The sequence below is a fragment of the Brachypodium distachyon genome, chromosome 2 (genome assembly GCF_000005505.3).
Source record: "Brachypodium distachyon strain Bd21 chromosome 2, Brachypodium_distachyon_v3.0, whole genome shotgun sequence".
NCBI classification, from domain to species: domain Eukaryota; kingdom Viridiplantae; phylum Streptophyta; class Magnoliopsida; order Poales; family Poaceae; genus Brachypodium; species Brachypodium distachyon.
The window spans coordinates 34,171,549-34,189,383 of record NC_016132.3 but is presented as its reverse complement, the minus strand read 5'-3'; the positions used below and the strand labels follow the sequence as shown (position 1 = coordinate 34,189,383).

General features: G+C 43.8%; 2 protein-coding genes across 4 annotated transcripts; both read right to left on the bottom strand.

Moving 5' to 3' along the window:
- Positions 1 to 1,595: 1,595 nt before the first annotated feature.
- On the bottom strand, positions 1,596 to 8,016 carry LOC100833990. Of its 3 annotated transcripts, none has more exons than XM_014897976.2 (11): positions 7,352 to 8,011; positions 7,113 to 7,256; positions 6,919 to 7,019; positions 5,440 to 5,511; positions 5,081 to 5,162; positions 4,896 to 4,976; positions 3,780 to 3,824; positions 2,865 to 2,930; positions 2,642 to 2,791; positions 2,130 to 2,258; positions 1,596 to 1,999 (listed from the first exon to the last, which is right to left on the bottom strand). In XM_014897976.2, exons 1-11 carry the CDS (start codon positions 7,649 to 7,651, stop codon positions 1,979 to 1,981), a joined length of 1,191 nt encoding a protein of 396 aa, XP_014753462.1. In that variant the 5' UTR covers positions 7,652 to 8,011; the 3' UTR covers positions 1,596 to 1,978. The 3 variants fall into 3 exon arrangements, with proteins under 3 accessions (XP_014753462.1, XP_003566498.1, XP_024315199.1); XM_003566450.4 differs by having other exon boundaries at positions 7,113 to 7,229; positions 7,352 to 8,008; XM_024459431.1 differs by lacking the exon at positions 2,865 to 2,930 and having other exon boundaries at positions 7,352 to 8,016.
- A 2,464-nt stretch (positions 8,017 to 10,480) lies between these two features.
- On the bottom strand, positions 10,481 to 12,197 carry LOC106865936. The gene is made up of 3 exons (XM_014897977.2): positions 11,613 to 12,197; positions 11,023 to 11,499; positions 10,481 to 10,938 (listed from the first exon to the last, which is right to left on the bottom strand). The coding sequence occupies exons 1-3, from the start codon at positions 12,099 to 12,101 to the stop codon at positions 10,837 to 10,839; spliced, it is 1,068 nt and encodes a 355-aa protein (XP_014753463.1). The 5' UTR covers positions 12,102 to 12,197; the 3' UTR covers positions 10,481 to 10,836.
- Between the last annotated feature and the right edge of the window lie 5,638 nt (positions 12,198 to 17,835).

Here is a 17,835-nt window from a genome sequence, read left to right as displayed (position 1 = left end):
ATGATGTACCTTGCCTACCAGTTTATATACCTTGACTAGTAGCCTTAGGCTCTGCTTTTTTTTCCTAATAAAAAGAAAAACTAGCCTAGATTCTGCCCCCTACTTGCACGTCAAACCCATGTTTTTCCTTGTTTCTCTGTTTAGCTTAGAGAATTTATAACAAGCTTTTCTAACACAATTTATAACAAACTTGTGCGTGTTTGATTGGTTTGAACTTCTTTTCACCTACATATGCAGGTTGATCCAGACTATTCTCCTTTTTGAAAAGGAAAGCATTTGTGTTGAGACATGTATGCTGGCTGCGCAGGGTTCGACCTCTGAAGGTCGCATTTTGGTGCCTCAACTTGCGATATCTATGTCCTGTCGGAATGCAATTGCGTGTCTCTTATAGTTTAAATAAAAAAAGACCTTAAAGAATGTGGCATTCCGGGATTAACATGTGATGAATCTAGCAATTTAGTCCAATCTTCTTATTTCTTCACCAGTTTCACATTGTAATTTGATTTCAACAAAGAGTATCTATTGCTCGGGGTTGTAATGTTTTACCTGAATAGTCAAAATCGATTGCATCGGGGAACTGGAGCCGATAAAGCTCCTCGATACAGTTGGTGCTTGCAATCTTGCTGTAGAAAACTGAGACAGATCCTCCAGCTTCTTTCACTTTTTTTCTGTGTCAGACTCAGACAATACTGCTAGGAAATGAAGAAAAGGCTCGTCTCCACTTTATGATTCACAGAACAAAGAAGATCTGCCAACTCTGAAGGCCTGCTTGCAAAGCTCAGAACAAAGGCTTGCAAAATGGACAGAGACAACCACAGACACACCATCATTTCTCGATCCAGTGCCTTCTGAATTTTACCTGCTTCCTTCTTGCACAACAGAGCAGTTTGAGCCGGTTAAGAAAAAACAGTTTGAGCAATCTGCAAACTGTAAAATGGATGGGAGGATATCACAAAATGTTTAGTTTCGTTTTAGCATTACAGCTGCAGACATGCTGGACAATGGATCACAGCGACAGTGACAATGCAGCGGTTGAAAGAGACGTACACCAGGCTAACAACAAGCAACCAACATGCATCCATCATTCTCCTCTCCCTTTTCCCACATCTTTGGTACCACAACATCATAATGTAAATCTTACACTAGATCCACCCAGAAAAGGAGAACTGGGGAGGGAAGAAATGCTTCTCGATTACTCGATATAATGCAGAACTAGGAATCAAACATGAGAGCCAAAACAACAAACAGATGAAGCTGCTGGAGGAGTGCTCAGGCAAATCATTTACCTGCAAGGATTTGTGTCTCTCAGGTCCAAAGCATCATCCCGAGCTGGCGTGACAGGTCATATGCCGTGTCAACAACTCTTCAGATGCGTTAGATCGCTGTTCCAATAGATATATGCACAGCGAAGAGTATAGCTTTGTCATTGACATGTGTATGAATACTGTACTTGCAACTTGTAAGAGTATCAGCACAATCATAGCTGTAACAGATATGAAACCATGGAAGTCCAAACAACTAGATAGGTTCCATGTTTCTGATGAAACAGAATTCTGAACATGTAACATCATTGACAAATTTGATACGAGTCGATGTGAACCATGGAGTTCAGTATATTCAATTTGCATTCAAAGCACCAAATAACACCGCATTTCGTATACAGAAAGAATGCACAGGCTGTAATAAACAACGGCTTGCAGAACGATTTTCTCAAGAATAGAACTCTCAAGTGGTTCTTACAGATCCAACTGTGAGTCGTGGCTGACAATTCCAGTTACACTGTTGAGCTGTGACCTAATATGTGTACTAACCTAGGTGCTAAATGAAGCAAAGTATCACTTTACAACACCTACTGCACTTTCCAGAGTGCAACAAACAGTAACTAAGACACAAAAATTGCTGTTATCTTCTGTCTCCTCCACCCCGTTTCCTTTAGGTATAAGCAAATACATGGCAGATGCCCCTTGGACTATATTAATCATTTTGCTGCTATAAATGACTGCAAGAAAGAAAATATGAAAAAATATTACCGTAAGCAAACACAACATAATTTCTTAGGTCAACAACCAGGATCAATGTTCGCCTATATTTGTGCATGCTCATGCGCGATAAAAGTTACAGGTACTCACCGAGTTAAGAAGCTTCAGACCAGCTCCACGTGTAAACTTCCTTGCAAAAAGGAAGCAAGGTGCAGGCTTCTCATTACTTGTACACCACTCCTTTCTATATTCAGTCTCATAGTATATATTATCAATATCCTACAGAATTACAAAAGTGAATCCTCAGCAAATATTTAGAGACAGTTCTTACAGGCAGTATATTTTGGCACAAATGCATATTATTATGGCAGAACCACAGCAACAAAATCAAATTTGTAAAATTGGTTATGAGAAGCAAAAGGTTCACAGATTGACATATACTGAAGGAATTAATTCATAGTATGTTTTTCATCACCGATTTTACCATCCTTGCATTAGATATCAACTTTTTTATTATATGGCATGACAATCAAACAAACAAAAAAGAAATCAAATGGTAACAGCACCCTTGGTTCCCCTTTTAAACACACACACACACACACACACACCATATTATCACTGTTTTAGGGAATAAACTGTTAAGATTTCAAGGAAGCATATACCTTAATGGATTTTATAAGTGCAGGAGTAGCATCAGAGACTTTGTATGTTACAGGATGCCATCCACGCCTTTCACGGTCTTTAGAAGATGATAGATCCCAAGCACTGTGTGTAACTGATCTCCGTGTCAGTTCTTCTTCGAGACCATTTTGCTGAAACAGAGAAAGGTCATGTGCCTTTGTGCAGAGAACATATCATGATTTGTCACAGTGGTTATTGACTTACTGCAAGCAACGTTTGAACATAGTGCTCATCTGGTATGCAGTTATGTGCCTTCCATGCCTCGGCAGGCTGGGTAAAAATGAGGACATTTAATATGTAAGGTCACCGAATAAACTTCTCGAAGGCTTAGATGCTTATTTGGTTAAGGAATTTAGTTTCACTGCCCCACATACGAGTAGTGCTTCTATGCACTCTTAAAAAGTGGAAATCCATGATGTGCTTAATGTTTTTATTTCATTGCCCCACATATGGTAACAGCAAAGTTGCTACAGGAATAACACAGATTAGTGTAACTTTGTTTCCACTTCTCTATAGTTTATCCTTGTGAACTCCTAAAATATCACGTGCAATATTACCTATTGAGGTATCATTTTAACTTGACCAGAATTTCAGAATTCAATGCCTGCTTTACAAGGACAATGTTGACGAAGACAAACAAAACGAAATCACTTGGATTGCTATTGGTTAACAGTGAAGAAAATACATAAAAAGGATTAAGTTCAGTTGCAAAATTCATTTCACAAGAATAAAATCAAATGATAACTTCCATGCCCCTTAATGCAGATCCCACCCAAAAGCCTTATTACCGACCGACCATGGATACCTCCTTGTTTCTTTCTACTCCCTCCGATCCATATTAATTGTCTCAAATTTGCCCAAATATGGATGTATCTCTGCCTAAAAAGCGTCTAGATACATGTAATATTTCAACAATTAATATGGATCGGAGGGAGTACGTTATTTACGGTAGGAAGAAAGTAAAATGATGAACATAACCCTGTAATCTTCCATATGTATCCTAAAATACTGAGGGTGCAAACTGAGTTCAAAACAAACATGCACAGTTTTCACAGAATAAGAAAGAACATGAACACAAGTTCAGTATAGTTTGGTATTTTATTAAAGGCTGTTACTTACAATAGGTTTATCCCAGTCTCGCCAGAACTCTGGTAAGGGCCTTCTCTGCAATACCCAAAAGACATAATTTCTTTAATATCAATAAGCATAGAGAAAGTAAAGCCAATCAGTGAGACATAGATATAACTGTTCACAATTCAGTCCAAGATATAAAGAACTTTGGATGGATAATCAATCCATTTAGCCAAGACACTATTATCATCATGTCCACTCCCAAATGCAATATTTGCTATGTTAAACTTAGCATGTGTTTGGAAACTCTGGAAGCTCCTCGCCTTGCCTGGCAACCACCCTAAATATTTCTTTGCCAGATTAGTTTGCCCAACGAAGCAAGAAAGTACTTTCCACAAGGAAGATCCGTTTTGGCTCTCCTTTGTTGGCAAGGCTAGTTCGTGTGCTGCTAATTGTTAATTGTCTTCTAGAACTTTGTAGCATACTAGCATGTGTCCACAGTACTGTGTCTTGTACAGTTGTACTATATATTTGCCCCATTAAGCACTCTGCAATACAAGCTAACTCACACGTGTGTACCCCTCTTGAGTTTCTTTGTCTTTTTTGTACTCCTCTTGAGTTTGTTTGTCCCTACAATACAGCTCATTGTTCTCTGCCAAAAGGTTGTTAGCTGTAGTCAGAGCGGTGTCCATCAGCTGCCAGTTCTTGAATCCATTCCCACAGCGGTTACCAATCTCAACTTTCTAGGCCAACTGATGCAAAGAGAATTTCACTAACGTTCTGGAGCAAAGAAGCAAATGCATGGCCTGGCCTAGAAGGGCATTAGCTCAAATCGTCTAATTTGTACTAGCTGAACTGGATAAGATAAGCAAGGAATCAAACCTATGCGTAATAGTTGATACTTTTCGAGGTAAATGGCAATTAAAATGTAAAGAAGATCATCCCCTGTACATCGCCCTACGCATGTACAATTGTACACGTGCAAAAACTGACATAATAAAGTAAAATAATGAGAAGTGCTCAACCATTTAACTAGCATTATACCAAATTCAGTTTGACCAAAAGTATGGTGCGAAACCAGTTCCTTGTTAACAGAAATGCATAAACTATGTTACAGTACTGAAACTTTCTGCATGTAGTGCATAAAAATATTGAGGTACGTACCCTGCAATGCTTCCGGAATTCTGGCAACACCACATCATCATAAACCACAACTTCAGCATGCTTTTTAATTAACACCGCCCACTGTACGGCAGGCAGCAGAAGTAGCAGAATGAATCGGTTAGATGCAGGAAAAATTCAAGTGAAGTTCTTCTCTTCATCTTTAATGAGTGAAAACAAAAAGGTACCTGTGAGCCTTTTCTCCAATTTTCCACTGGGATAATTGGGTCCATTCGTGGATTGTACCTGCCCTGTTTTGTATCGGCAAAACTGCCTCCGACATAATACAATTGGATGCTGTTAGTATTCAGATTATGTCGTGAGCTAAGAAAAGCTGATGCTTTAGTCTACATAATTCTGCAATTTGTTACACTATCAATCCAAAGGTCAAGATGCATGAAAACACTCGGAACAATCTAAATGGAAAAGTCGAAGATGAACCTATATTGTCATTCAAAAATCCTGGATGATTTCTCATAAAAAAAAACACTGGCTGATAACAAGGCCATGAAACATGATGCAAAGCTGTGAAGTGAGATGTCTATACCTGTCGACAAAGCTGGTTGATGCAGACATTATATAGTCATGAGTGTAGTTGAAGTTGTATAACGGTACACAGCTGGCAGAGAGAGAAGATCCTAGTAAGCACGAATTCAATATTAAGATCCAAATAGGTTCACAAATGATGAATGCAGTACATAACTGGTTTGAAGAAACAGGTTGGCAAAAAACATGTCGAATTGTAGAGTATTAATAACTACTGAGCCAAACACCAGAGCTGTCAGCCATACAGCCTTGTAAAGATAGCTAAATTTGCAACACGCTAAATTTGGTAAATGGGTACAGCTATAAATGTAGATTCCCATTATAGGCACTTATCCAATACATAACCAATCAAACATCAAAACAATAGAGCAATATAACACAAGATTCGCTTTCACCAAACTAGAGGTTCTTCCTAAAGCACAGAAACACGACTTGCTTGAATAACCTGGCGACCTATCAATTGTAGAAGTAGGATTATAGGCAAGCAATAAGCACTTAAACAATACATTCGAGTGTAGCAGATTCTTTATTATTTTAAGGAAAGGGTTCTGGATACTGGAGAGAAGGGAAGCGACAGAGGGATCGAAATCAAAACTAAATGAAAATGACATGGAAACTCTTTTTTTAGAAACCTATCATTAAGAGCACGCACTCAAACAATATTTGTTACCACTATTACACTACAGTTTGTAATACAAGCTTAGAAGTGCATAAACGACTTATGACATATGAGCATGAGGAATTACTTACAGCTCGTTTGACAACCAAGAATTCATTTCATTTGGTAGAAATGAAATCCAATTTTTGATAGGATTTCATTTGGTTGAATTTGAATCCCGGGTTCAAAAATCATGTTTGTCTACCACATGGGATTGTAGAGTGAGAGACAAATCCAGAGAAATGATGGCTTTTAGAGAGGAATTCGGGTTAGTGATAGTGAGATTCCATGGAATTTGAGATTGAATTCCTGTGGCCAATTCCGTGCCAACCAAACAAGTTGGTTTCTGGAATTCAAAATGAATTCCAGAATTCTATGCCAAAATGATGGATACCAAACGAGCTGTAAATAATTTCATGAGACAAACGATCCACGTTTGTACAATCACAGGATACACAGCCGATATATACTGTATATGTTTACTTCAAACCAGATTTGTCACTTTGTAATGCACATACGTTTTGCATTTAGTTTCATTTGGAGAAGAAAAATAAATTATGTTTATGTTCATTGATATTTACTTTACAGATGCAAGTCTTTGCATGGTTCGAGAAAAAATGGTCACTGATATTGCATAATACTAAAGTTGATCAAGCAACACATATTGGCGTTTTGAAGCAAGAACTCAGGCACAACGCACTTGAGGTGTGAAGCAGTACGAGTTGTCTCCTTCAACCTTATGCCTCATTGAGTTCATTCATTTGTACAAATTCTAGGCCAGAACCGAGAAGTGCCATTCTTAAGAACAGCCTCGACGTGTACCTGTCGGACACGAAAACGAAGCGCTCGTTGAAGGGGTCCTTGAGGGCGTGGCTGAGAAGGATGCGCTCGGCCTCGATCATGCTCGCCTCCCCCCAGTCCACCTGAATGCCGAATCAAGAGGGGGGGAAAACCCATCTAAGCAGCAGCGCAACGCCGAACACGAAGATCATACGGTAGGAATGGTCAGCACTAACCTGGACGCTGTTGTTGACCTGGCGGTTGTAGAAGAAGCGGGAGCGGGTGGTGGCGCGGGTGAGCACGAAGCCCGGCCGCGAGTGCACGTAGATGGAGAACCTCCCCTCGTTGTCACCCTGATCGACACAGCAATTACAATGCAGCTGGAAGTTTTTATTCACACTGGCATTGGTGAACTTGAGACAGCAAGGAAGACATGAACCAGGAAGGGGGGGGGAGGGGGAGGAATCGGGCGTACACGGAAGAATGCGTCCCAGACGAGGTCGAGCGGGAGGCGGTTGCGGGCGATGAAGAGGAACGCGACCCTGGAGTTCCCCGGCGGCAGCGGCGCCTCCTCGACCTCCGCCTGGACCACCACCGCCTGCTTCCTCTCTCCCCCCGCCGCGGCCGCCTCCTCTTCCTCCTTCGCCTCCAGGGGCGGGGAGGAGCCGTGCAGCAGCAGCAGGAACACGCCGGTGACGCAGAGGCACAGCACCAGCAGCACCACCGCCGCCGCGCTCCTTCCGCCCCGGCCGTACGAGTGCCTCCGGGGCCTCATTCTTCCCCAAGGAAGCGTGCAGGCTCCCACGGTACTAGTACTACCACCGGCTCGCCGGCGCCGCTGCTCCCGCTAGCCGCATGGGAGCGCGGAGCAGAGCAGACCGCGGCTTGCCTCGGCTCAGATCTCGAGGTGAGGGAGCGAGCGGGATGGGAATCCGTCCGTGCGCGGTGTGGTCTCGTGATCTCGGGACGGGGGATGGTGGTGGTGGTGGTGGTTGGTGGTTGCGCCGCAGCCCGGGAGGAGGGGGAGCGCGGGGAATCGAATCTCGGCTTGCTTGCTTGCCGAGGGAGCGCGGCAGTGGCAAGTAAAGCAGGCTCTCGTGCCAACAACCGTGAACAAAACGGAACGGGACCCGCTGCTAAGTGTGGAGTAGCCGGCCATGGCAACGGCAACGGTGCGCGGATCCAAATCCAAAAGGGAGCAGGAGAGGGTGGCGCACGTTGTGGCCTGACAGTGGCACGTGAAGTTTCCATCGTTCCCAGCATTGACTAGTCCCGGAAATGGATCCAAGTGCCACGACTCTCCGTCGACAGACGAAGGACGAACAACTAACGGACCTACGGCAGACGAACCGACCGCAACGTGCCTTTTGCCCGTGGGGGATACCAATATACCGTGTCGCTCGAGCTACGGCCAACGGCCCATCGAGGAGGAGCGCCGGTTCTTCTGAGCTAGCTTAAAAAAAATCGGCTATATCCAAGTCGTTTGAATTTTAAGTGGGAGGATTAAATCTAAGTTGATGAATCAGATATGTTGAATTAGTTTGTATATCTCATTTTAATCTTTTGTTATCATCCATTCGAATCTTAAAGCATAAATTATATCAAATGGCGGAGTAATCAACTTATCTTTAACTAAAAATCGGATAATTTAGATATAGCAAAAGCGTTGAAAAAATACCTTCTGACATAAGTTATATATTACTCGTATCGACTCCAAGTGCAATGGAGATTTAGTAGACTTAACGATGAAACTAAAATTCTAATAAGGAGTATGATCTTTTTTTTTTAAATGAATATGGAGTATGACCTTAGAAGAGCACTCGACAAAAAAAAACTTCTGTTGGGAACGTAGAGGAGCTGGAATCACGGATGCAGATTGTTCCGGATGGTTCCCCTGTTTTGCTGGTGGCAGCTGGTAGTGTCTACTCGTTGACGGTGACGCATGCCTCAGTTGGCGGCGGGGCTGATGCTAGGAGGTGTGGAAGCCGGATGCGCGTTTTTGGACGCGTGTTCTCTTCGAGTTGGCGTTCGACGTATGTCCTTGCACACTGTTGTGATTTTTTTTGTGTCCTTCATCTGATTCAGGTCATAAGTCATGGTATTAATAATTAATATAAGGTAGGTTTAATTTTTTTAAAGGTGTTTTTCTCACGCTTAGTTCTTTTTTTATGCTTATGCAGGTACCTACTTGACTTTGTTGAGTAGCCAGCTTGACTTATGGACTTGACCAGTTTTTGTTGACAATGTGACCAAGTGTTACCAAGCAAATTAAGTTGTCTTGTCATTGTCATGTATAGGATGAGAGGCCTGACCCATATAGAGATTTATTTATATCCTAATCATAATAGAAAGAAACACTTTTGGACCAAGTCTAAAATCACTAAATTTTACTAAAAAAGAACTATGAGCATATCATGCTTGTTAAGTGGGGTTCTCTTAGTTCTGTAGATGTTTAATATGAAATGGATAGATGGCCAGGTTTTGGGAAGATGATGGGTGAGGGACTGAGGGGCCGTCCTCTAGCTGCTCCTCAATTCCTTCATTTGTTTCTTCTCATTTTTATAATTGTTAGATGCAAGGGGTAGTTTTTAAGTTGGCTCTTTTTACAGAGCACTGAAAAAAGCCCCAAGCACCTTAACTTTTTTAGTTTATGTGTAGTGTCATATTTCCTTTGAGGTTTTAGGTGTTTCTTTGGCTAGCAAGTAGAGACAGCTTTAAACAAGATTTGTGTTAATGTCATGAGGGTGGAAGGGAGATGATCTTTGTATATCCTTCTAAAGGAAGGAGATCATTGATCATCGGTCTCTGCTTCTCTTGTTCTCTAGCACATTATGTTTGCAGCATCGTTTAATGTACTTTTGTTTCTCTCATATACCTTGTTCAATTCAGAACCTATTTTGATCGATGGGTTCTGCAATGTAACAAAAAAGAGATAAATATGGTGTTAGTTGGTATTGCGGCTATCATTTGGACAATTTGGAAAACTTGAAATGTTGCTTGTTTCCATAGCATTTGGCCGAATGATCCTCCTCTATTAGTTTCACCGTTTGTTTGATTGTTGACCACTCGGTTGGTTTGCAGAAAGCCGTCGTGCAGGAGCTTCTTCGATGGTGTTCTTGACGTTTGTGGCAAGTCACGACTAAGGTGTTCTACCATTCGTGTTGATGGACCCCTGTGATTCCTCGCTTTGCTTCTTGAAGAATGAGAGCTGGTGAAGCACCGTCAAATGAATTTTGCTGGCTGTTGCACTTTTAGAAAGTTTAGCTATAGTTTTTAGTTTTGCTGTACAATCTCTTGTCTGGAGGATTGTCACCCTAGAGGGTTTTCAGCCTGTATGTGGTTGTGTTTCTCTTCTGTTTTCTGTTTTCTTGTTTTAATTTAGGATCGGATGAAGTAGATGTTTTAGATGAATGTCGAAGTGGATCGAAAATATTTTTACTAGTACCGCATTATCCAATGTTCAAACTCAATATCTTTACATGCGCCAACTAGTTTAATCAAAGCTCGGATCGAAAACAATGTGAATTACTCCTGCACAGTTCAAGATAGAGCTCATATTCGTGATATACTTAAAAGTGAACATTTCCAACCAAAAGCTCCAATCTGAGGAAAATGTGAACAATTCAACATGGAAGTCCACGCAATATACTTCAACAGGAAAGTCATCCTATATGTTTTGATATTGTTTCGCATGCTTAACATATTCAAAAGGTGCCGACGATCTCAACATTCAAATCTAACTACCTAAGGACTCCATAACAGACGCAAAATGGGTCGGATCGATGACACATTCGGATAGTTTCGAGGGACTATCGCTAGAAGTTTCGAAGTACCTCACGGCGATTTAATCCAACACCAGTACACGACGTAAGAGCTAGGCAAGGGCGATCACTAACGAACTAACGAACCTCCATCCATCCATCTCCTAGAACTGCTTCGCAACGGTCGGCAGCGCGGTGGTCAGCCGTGGCGGCGGGTGGAGTACCTCAGGCCTGGCTCCGGGAACATCGACCGCTTCCGCTCCAGGGGCACCATCAGGTTGCCGTCCTCGTCCTCGTAAGTCTGCAACCAAAACGAGAACTCAATCGGTTAAGAACTAGTAATACAGGATTCAGACTTCAGACATCGATCGATGGCGTTACAGACCTCAATGCCGCCCAAGACGGAGAACCACGGCTCGGACCCAGTGCTCCGCATGAAGTGCCGGTCGCCGTACGCGTCGATGGGGATGACCCCGTGGCCGTGGCCCTCGTGGTGCGCGCACAGCTCGGAGGAGAAGGCGGCGCGGCAGCCGATGCAGAACGAGTCCCTCCTGTGGCCCACGGACGCCGCCCAGCCATCCACCTCCTCGTCTGTGTCGACGACCCTGTCATGGCCGCGGTGGTGCTCTCCGCAGCAGTGCCAGCAGAAGGCGGCGCCGAAGCAGGTGTTGCAGACGTGGTCCCTGGCGCACGTCTTGGAGAAGTCCGAGGCGACGAGCTCGGACAGCCACGGAGGGCACTCTTCGCTGCCCTCCGCCTTCACGCCGTACTTGGGGGCAGGGCCCGGCCTCTCTGGTGCCACGGCCGGCCTCGGCCTCGGCTGCAGGGGCACCAGCAGGTTGCCATGCTCGTCCTGGAAAGTCTGCAGCCAAACCAGCGCACAAGCACAACCCAATCAGGCTAGCACAGCACTAGTGCTACAAATCGATCGATCAAAAAGTAATCTAGGCGGAGTCGATCGATCGAATCACCGACCTGGACGCCGTGGAAGGCGTGGAACCAGCGCTCGAACCCGGTGCACCGAAGGCAGCGCCAGCCATCGTACTCGTCGACGGGGATGACCTCGTGGCCCTCGTGGTGCGCGCACAGCTCGAAGCAGAAGTCCACGCGGCAGCCGGTGCAGAACGAGTCCCTCCGGTGGCCCGCGGCGGCGTCGTCGTCGGCCGCGGCGGTGGCGTGGCCCCGGTGGTGCTCCCCGCAGCAGTGCGCGCAGAAGGCGGCGCCGGCGCAGGTGTGGCAGACGCGGTCCCTGGCGCATGTCTTGTAGAAGTCGGCGGCGAGGAGCTCAGACGTCCACGGAGGGTACGCCGTGCCTCGCTCCTCCTCCACCGCCTCCGCTCCTCCGTGTTCGCCGCCGAGGTAGCAGAAGGGGAGGGAAACCATCGGATCTCCGCAGTAGCCGAAGGGGAGGGAAATCATCGGATCCCCGCAGTAGCAGCAGCGACACGGCAGCGGCGGCCACATCCCGCGGCGGCTCCGATCCTTCCCTGCGAATGCGAAGCTTGATCCTTCCCACGCTAGGCTCGCTCGACCCGGTGCTAGGCCCAATAGGATGGAGATTTCTCGTTTTTGTTTTGTTTCTTCACGAAGGGGTTGTGTGGGTTTATATAAGCCCCGAATGGTGTTCCGTGTTCGGGCCGAACACACTCTGTGCGCCAGCCTGGCTTTGGGCTCGGATTCCAAATTTCCAATTGGAGACTGGAAAGTTCTGGGTTCAATCGGAACGATGTCCGTGAAACATGGCAGCCTGCCTTTGGCGCGGAACATATAGGGCAGTTTATGGCTGCTGGGCTGCTTCCACTAGCGTGTACTGCAAGTTCGCAACTATGCCACTATCTTTTTTTTTTCTTGCCATATCAGTTTTCCATTACAAAACATTTAAAAAACCGGTATTACTTAAAGTGTGTATTTTGTTGGTTCTTAAAGTGTGTACTGCAAGTTTGCAACTGTGCAGCTCTGTTCGGGATTTACAAGCCACATGTATATTCTAAATCATGAACTGAACTAACAAAACAGAGTTATGCGCAATGATAAATATACCTCGAACATGAATTTAATTTTGTATCTTTTGTGCAATATAATACATACTTCCTTGATCAAATCGATGATTCAGAAATACGTGCGACCTTCTAAATCCGAACAAGGTGCATCATACAAAGTCTCTCGACTAACCATCTATGGTCGGAAAATGGAAATACTCTGATTCTCTATCCTCATCCCTAAATCAGAGTTGGCAGACACAGAGACGAGGATGTCAAGCATAGAACCAGGGATGGATTTAGGGAGGGCCCCGACAGATTGTCGTTCACTTTTTTGTTAGCGTAAGGCACGGCTTTATTGATTAATAGACATAGGTACAATAGCATCGTTTCATGGCTTGATCAGCCAAATATGTCTACCGTGTTGGAGTGAAAGAGCGCTCTTAACTAAACTATGAGCATCAACATTCGATACTCGACTCTCATGAACAAAAATAACATATAGAAAGTCCCTACTCCGAACTGCCACCTCACGTAAACAAAAATAACATATAGAAAGTCCCTACTCCGAACTGCCACCTCACGTAAAATGGCACTATACTCATCCCCTGGGCCTTGGGTTGGTCCCTGGCCTCTATTTTGTAAAGCCCAGCAAAGCAGCAGCTGAAGTCTGAAATGGCAGCCCACACGCTGGGCACACACGTCACACCGGTTCGCCCAAGTCCCACCCAACCCGATCGATCGGGGATCCCGACCATTTCCCTTATGTTCCCAGCCCGGTTGCCTTCCAGTCGGCAGTTGCGACGCGCACGGCACATGAAGCCCCGCAGGAACGCGCCGCCGCGGCCGCACATCGTCCACCGGAGACCGCAATGGACTCCAAAATCGCGAGAGCCTGATTCACACGCGTACGGAGCCAGCGTACGTCGGTGAGTCCTTCGGCTTGTCAAATTTAATTGTTTAATCAAATTAGTGTTTAAAAATTACACTCTTAATTCTGAAATAAGTTACGTAGATTTGTATAACAATTTTTACAAATCCAATTCCTTTCTCCGTCCTTGTAATGAATGAGCTCCTCTGCTCGAGGAGACGATGTGATTGTAGCACTCACGGATCGGTTGGTTGAAAGAGGAGACATGAACACTGGGGCTAGGCGTTTGAGTGAGAACCGTTTGATATAAATGGATGTTATGGTTGCATCATGTGATGCTTGCCGTTGGACTCAAATATGTGCGAACTATTTTTCTCTTTCAATGAAACATGTTAGTTGCTTATGCTTAGAGCTGCAAATTTTTGACCCTCAGGGTACCCTTTGACCCTTCTTAGTTCAAACAAACGAATTAGTTTTTCAATAAGTTATGTCAATTTAAAATTTTAGTTCATTTGGTTGAACTAAAAAGGGTCAAAGGATACCCTTAGGATAAAAAATTTGCAGCTCTACTTATGCTCATGCATGTGATAGCATTGGGCATAACCAAATGCCAAGGTTTTTTTTCCCGTTTAATGGAATCATGTGAAGAGAGAGAGATACACAATCATTCCATATGAAGAAAAATCGCATGATGTCACAACTTGATGCTCAATAAATCAGCAGGTGTAGTTTATTGATGCATAAATTGAGCTAAAGAGTCTGATCCACATTTTAGAAGAGAAATTTAGCGGAGCATGATAGCTTTTGGTATCTATCACTTTGGTGTCATTTTGCCCGAGCCCTTCGCGCAGCAGCAATAAGTTGTGCCGTTGTACGGTGCGCAACTGCCTTTGTCCTTATCCCATTCGCTTTTTGCGCAACTGTCACGGCATCCATCAGTTGTGCAGCCTTTCAATTCGAAACACTTTGTTATAATTGTATCTTCTGTGTCTGTCCACAAGGAAACACAACATCAACAATTCAGTTAGCACATATGGTACACATGAACCAATTGGGTTTAATTAACGTGCAAAAGTGTATGTAGATAAAAAAAATAGAACAATAGGTGCTCAATATCCTTTCTTGTTGCTAGCTAGGTATGCAAGAAACTGGTGGACATGGCCATATAAGCTACCGAGCACATAACCCTTGTGGAGAGGTCATGTCAGATAGAAAATGTGCACCTATGTTAAGAAATACTCCATCCGTTTCATAATTCTTGTCTCCGATTTGTTCAAAAATGAATGTATCTATACCTTAAAAGTGTCTAGATGCATGTAATATTTCGACAAGAATTATGGAACGGAGTGAGTAGAAAATTTGGAATATACCTAAACTCCTCCCTCCAGCAACGCAGGGCAAGAAAATGGCAAACGCGATCACAAGGGCTACGAAGAATGGAACCCATGTGTTGTTTTTTATATGCGTCATGATCGGGACAGATTAGCTTTTGTCTGGTGATGTTGTTCTTGTCAATATGCCACCAGCTTCTGCTAGCGTTTATATAGCGATACGAGCAATTGTTTTTCTTTCATGGTTGCCACATACATTAGATACAGTTAACTAGTATCCTTGGATATAACACATATCCGCACAAGAGTGTACATTTTGGATATCTTCTTAATAATTAGTTGCTCCTATATAGAACACATTAATTAGTTTACAATCATCGGGTATCAATATTTACCTTATGTGTGTTCAACCGTTCAACAAAAACATAATTTTTCAATCATTTTTCATCTTTATCTTTTGCTTGCCATTGATGCTTCTTAGTCATCATGGTTCTTGGTTGGTGTCAATGTTTTCCATGATCAACTACTCCATACATTTCAAAATAAGTGATGTTGATTTATATAAATTCTTATATAAATTTATGTCACTTATTTTGGGACGGAGTTAGTATAACTGGCTGGAATAGTGCCCAGCCGCGGTGAAATCTGAGTTGTACACATGGACCACATTATTCAGACCGCCGTTGGATGCCCCAGTGCTACAAGATCTGTAACCGTCGCCCAGAAATAACCTTTCTACCATCACGGGCCGCCGGGCCATCAATCTGATTTCTGACTATTTTTAAAACCCGATCAGCCAAACCCATTCTGGCCCAACTTTGAGAATTGTGTGGCCGTTTCGTCTCGTCGGGTTTCCCGTCCCGCTGTACGCACCAACTGTGGCGGTTGCCGGCGTGGGGTCCGATGGCCGCCGCTTCCGGCGGCCCGGATCAGCTGCCGGCGGGCCGCGTCTCGGCCGCGGCGTAACTCCCTACCCACGGTTTTGTGCTGTTTAAAGCCGGTTGTCTCCGTGGTGAACTAGCGTGATTTCTTTCCTGGAAGCTACTTTTATGGGCACGGCGCCTGCCGCCCACGGGGTGTTCGACCTTATGGCGCTGAAGCGGGCGCGCGCACAACAACCAGCACGCCGCGCGGCAGAGGCTGCGCACGCACTGCTGAGACCATTATCAATCGCCGTAGGCCGTAGCGCGTTGGCGCCTGTCCATGACGTCGCCAATCGATGGGTTCGAGGCCACACGGAGAAGTTTTCTGTATGAATTGATGAGTTCCAGGTCAACGAGTTGCTGTCACCTGCCATGGATGGATGGAAAAGGGAATTGGCAGCCGCTCCTGATGAGGAAACACGAGGGATGTTGATTGACGAACCAACACATGATGAAAGAAAACATTTGAGATGCGCAAACTCTGCGCAGAGACACACATTGGGATCAATTTTATCCAGGTTTTCCAAGTCTTCTACCTCTAGTTGCAGTTGGAAGTTGCAATTGGGCAGCCAAACCCTGGATACCAATTACCAAACTAGTTTTCAGCCTTGGCGATCTTGATTGCTTTTCATGATACTCTGCAGGTTGAGCTGCCCAACGACCATGCACAGCTTCTGGCATGACACAGGCTGGTAATGGGTATAGCTTTGTTACATTGCACATTGTCAGCTCTTCAGGCAGCCCATGCACCACGAGTGAGCTAATCTTCTGCTAGTAGCTTTGGTTGAGTCAATGATTGATCATGCGAACAAAATCGCTTTTGCCGACAGATTTCTCTGAAAGGAGATGTGCTTTTAGATCTGCTAACCGAAAAGGTATCCGGTCCCAGCTGATTGGGTGCCTCGTTTGCAAAGACAAGTGCTGCTGCCTACGTACTGCATGTGCATGGGAGAAGGTGTGACTGATGCACTTAACCACATGGTTAGCTGTGCAAATTACATCTTGTTTGCCATTGCAGACAGGTTAGTCGATGTCCCTTCAATCAATCAACGAACTGCATTACATTGCATATAGATGTAGGTTTTTTCAGGTACACAAGAAATTTATAACGCGTCATTTAAAAATGAAATGGTTGAGTTGGGTGCCAACTGCTAAGAGGAATCCTGAAAATATTTTGATATTTGTTAGTGACTGAAAAACAAACTGCCTGCTTGGACAGAATACTACTACTACTACTACTACTAATAATATAATGTAGGACATACTAATACAGTTACGATATTTCTTAAATTAGCTGAATTGTTTTCCTGTCTTGTTTTAAGCTAGCTGTGTTGTGATGTTTGTATGTGTGCGCGTGCCCGCACATGTGTGTGAAGCATGAAAATGATGCTAAAATGAATTTCTTGGTGCAATTATGAAACTATTGTCGGAAATATCAAAATGCTTCTGGTGTTTCATAATTACAAGAATCTTATGATAAAGATTCTGTCGGAAATGAATCTCATTCTTCTAGTGTCTCATATCCTAAATCCTCGAATTTTCCTCTTTTTTTTCCTATGATAGATGTCCCTTGTTTTCTAAATATTCTTTTCGATCTATATGAATTTGGCAGTGCTCCTGCCATTGTTCCTTTAAAAAAGAAGATGGCCGTTGTGGGTTCCACAATTGCAAGATATTCTCTTGAGAGTAGCAACATTATTCAATTAAGATGACACTAATTTTCTCAAATGATCTGAATAATATATACTAATACTGCGCATGCCTCATGAAGGCAGTCTTACTAGGATTCTTTATCTGAGAGAGAATTGAGATCACAAGGGTAGGGTTCCTGCGCCCTTAATTCCAAGTAGCAAATGGTGTAGAATCTCGGTTCCACATGCATTGTTCAATAGCATGCAGAATGGATTGTCCATTTGTCCAAGAATGTTTGTACTGACATCTATAATTTTAATTTAAACCGGCTCATTTTACGACATTTTATTATGTTAAAATATATCTCTTCGTGATGCTTAATTTAATAGCTCGTTTTAGGAATTAGGATAAGCAAGAACAAAGTGGACATTGTACACCCAAATTTGTCTTTTTATTCATGTC

What these genes read in the sequence shown, in the direction of transcription:
- LOC100833990 (XM_014897976.2), bottom strand. Translation starts at nt 7,651, where the DNA reads ATGAGGCCCCGGAGGCACTCGTACGGCCGGGGCGGAAGGAGCGCGGCG. An exon ending in TCAACCAGCTTTGTCGACAG is followed by an intron (nt 5,163 to 5,439) that starts GTATAGACATCT and finishes TGTCGGAGGCAG; the next exon opens with TTTTGCCGATACAAAACAGG. An exon ending in CACTTATAAAATCCATTAAG is followed by an intron (nt 2,259 to 2,641) that starts GTATATGCTTCC and finishes GTAATTCTGTAG; the next exon opens with GATATTGATAATATATACTA.
- LOC106865936 (XM_014897977.2), bottom strand. Translation starts at nt 12,101, where the DNA reads ATGTGGCCGCCGCTGCCGTGTCGCTGCTGCTACTGCGGGGATCCGATG. An exon ending in ACGCCTTCCACGGCGTCCAG is followed by an intron (nt 11,500 to 11,612) that starts GTCGGTGATTCG and finishes GTTTGGCTGCAG; the next exon opens with ACTTTCCAGGACGAGCATGG. An exon ending in CCGTCTTGGGCGGCATTGAG is followed by an intron (nt 10,939 to 11,022) that starts GTCTGTAACGCC and finishes TTTTGGTTGCAG; the next exon opens with ACTTACGAGGACGAGGACGG.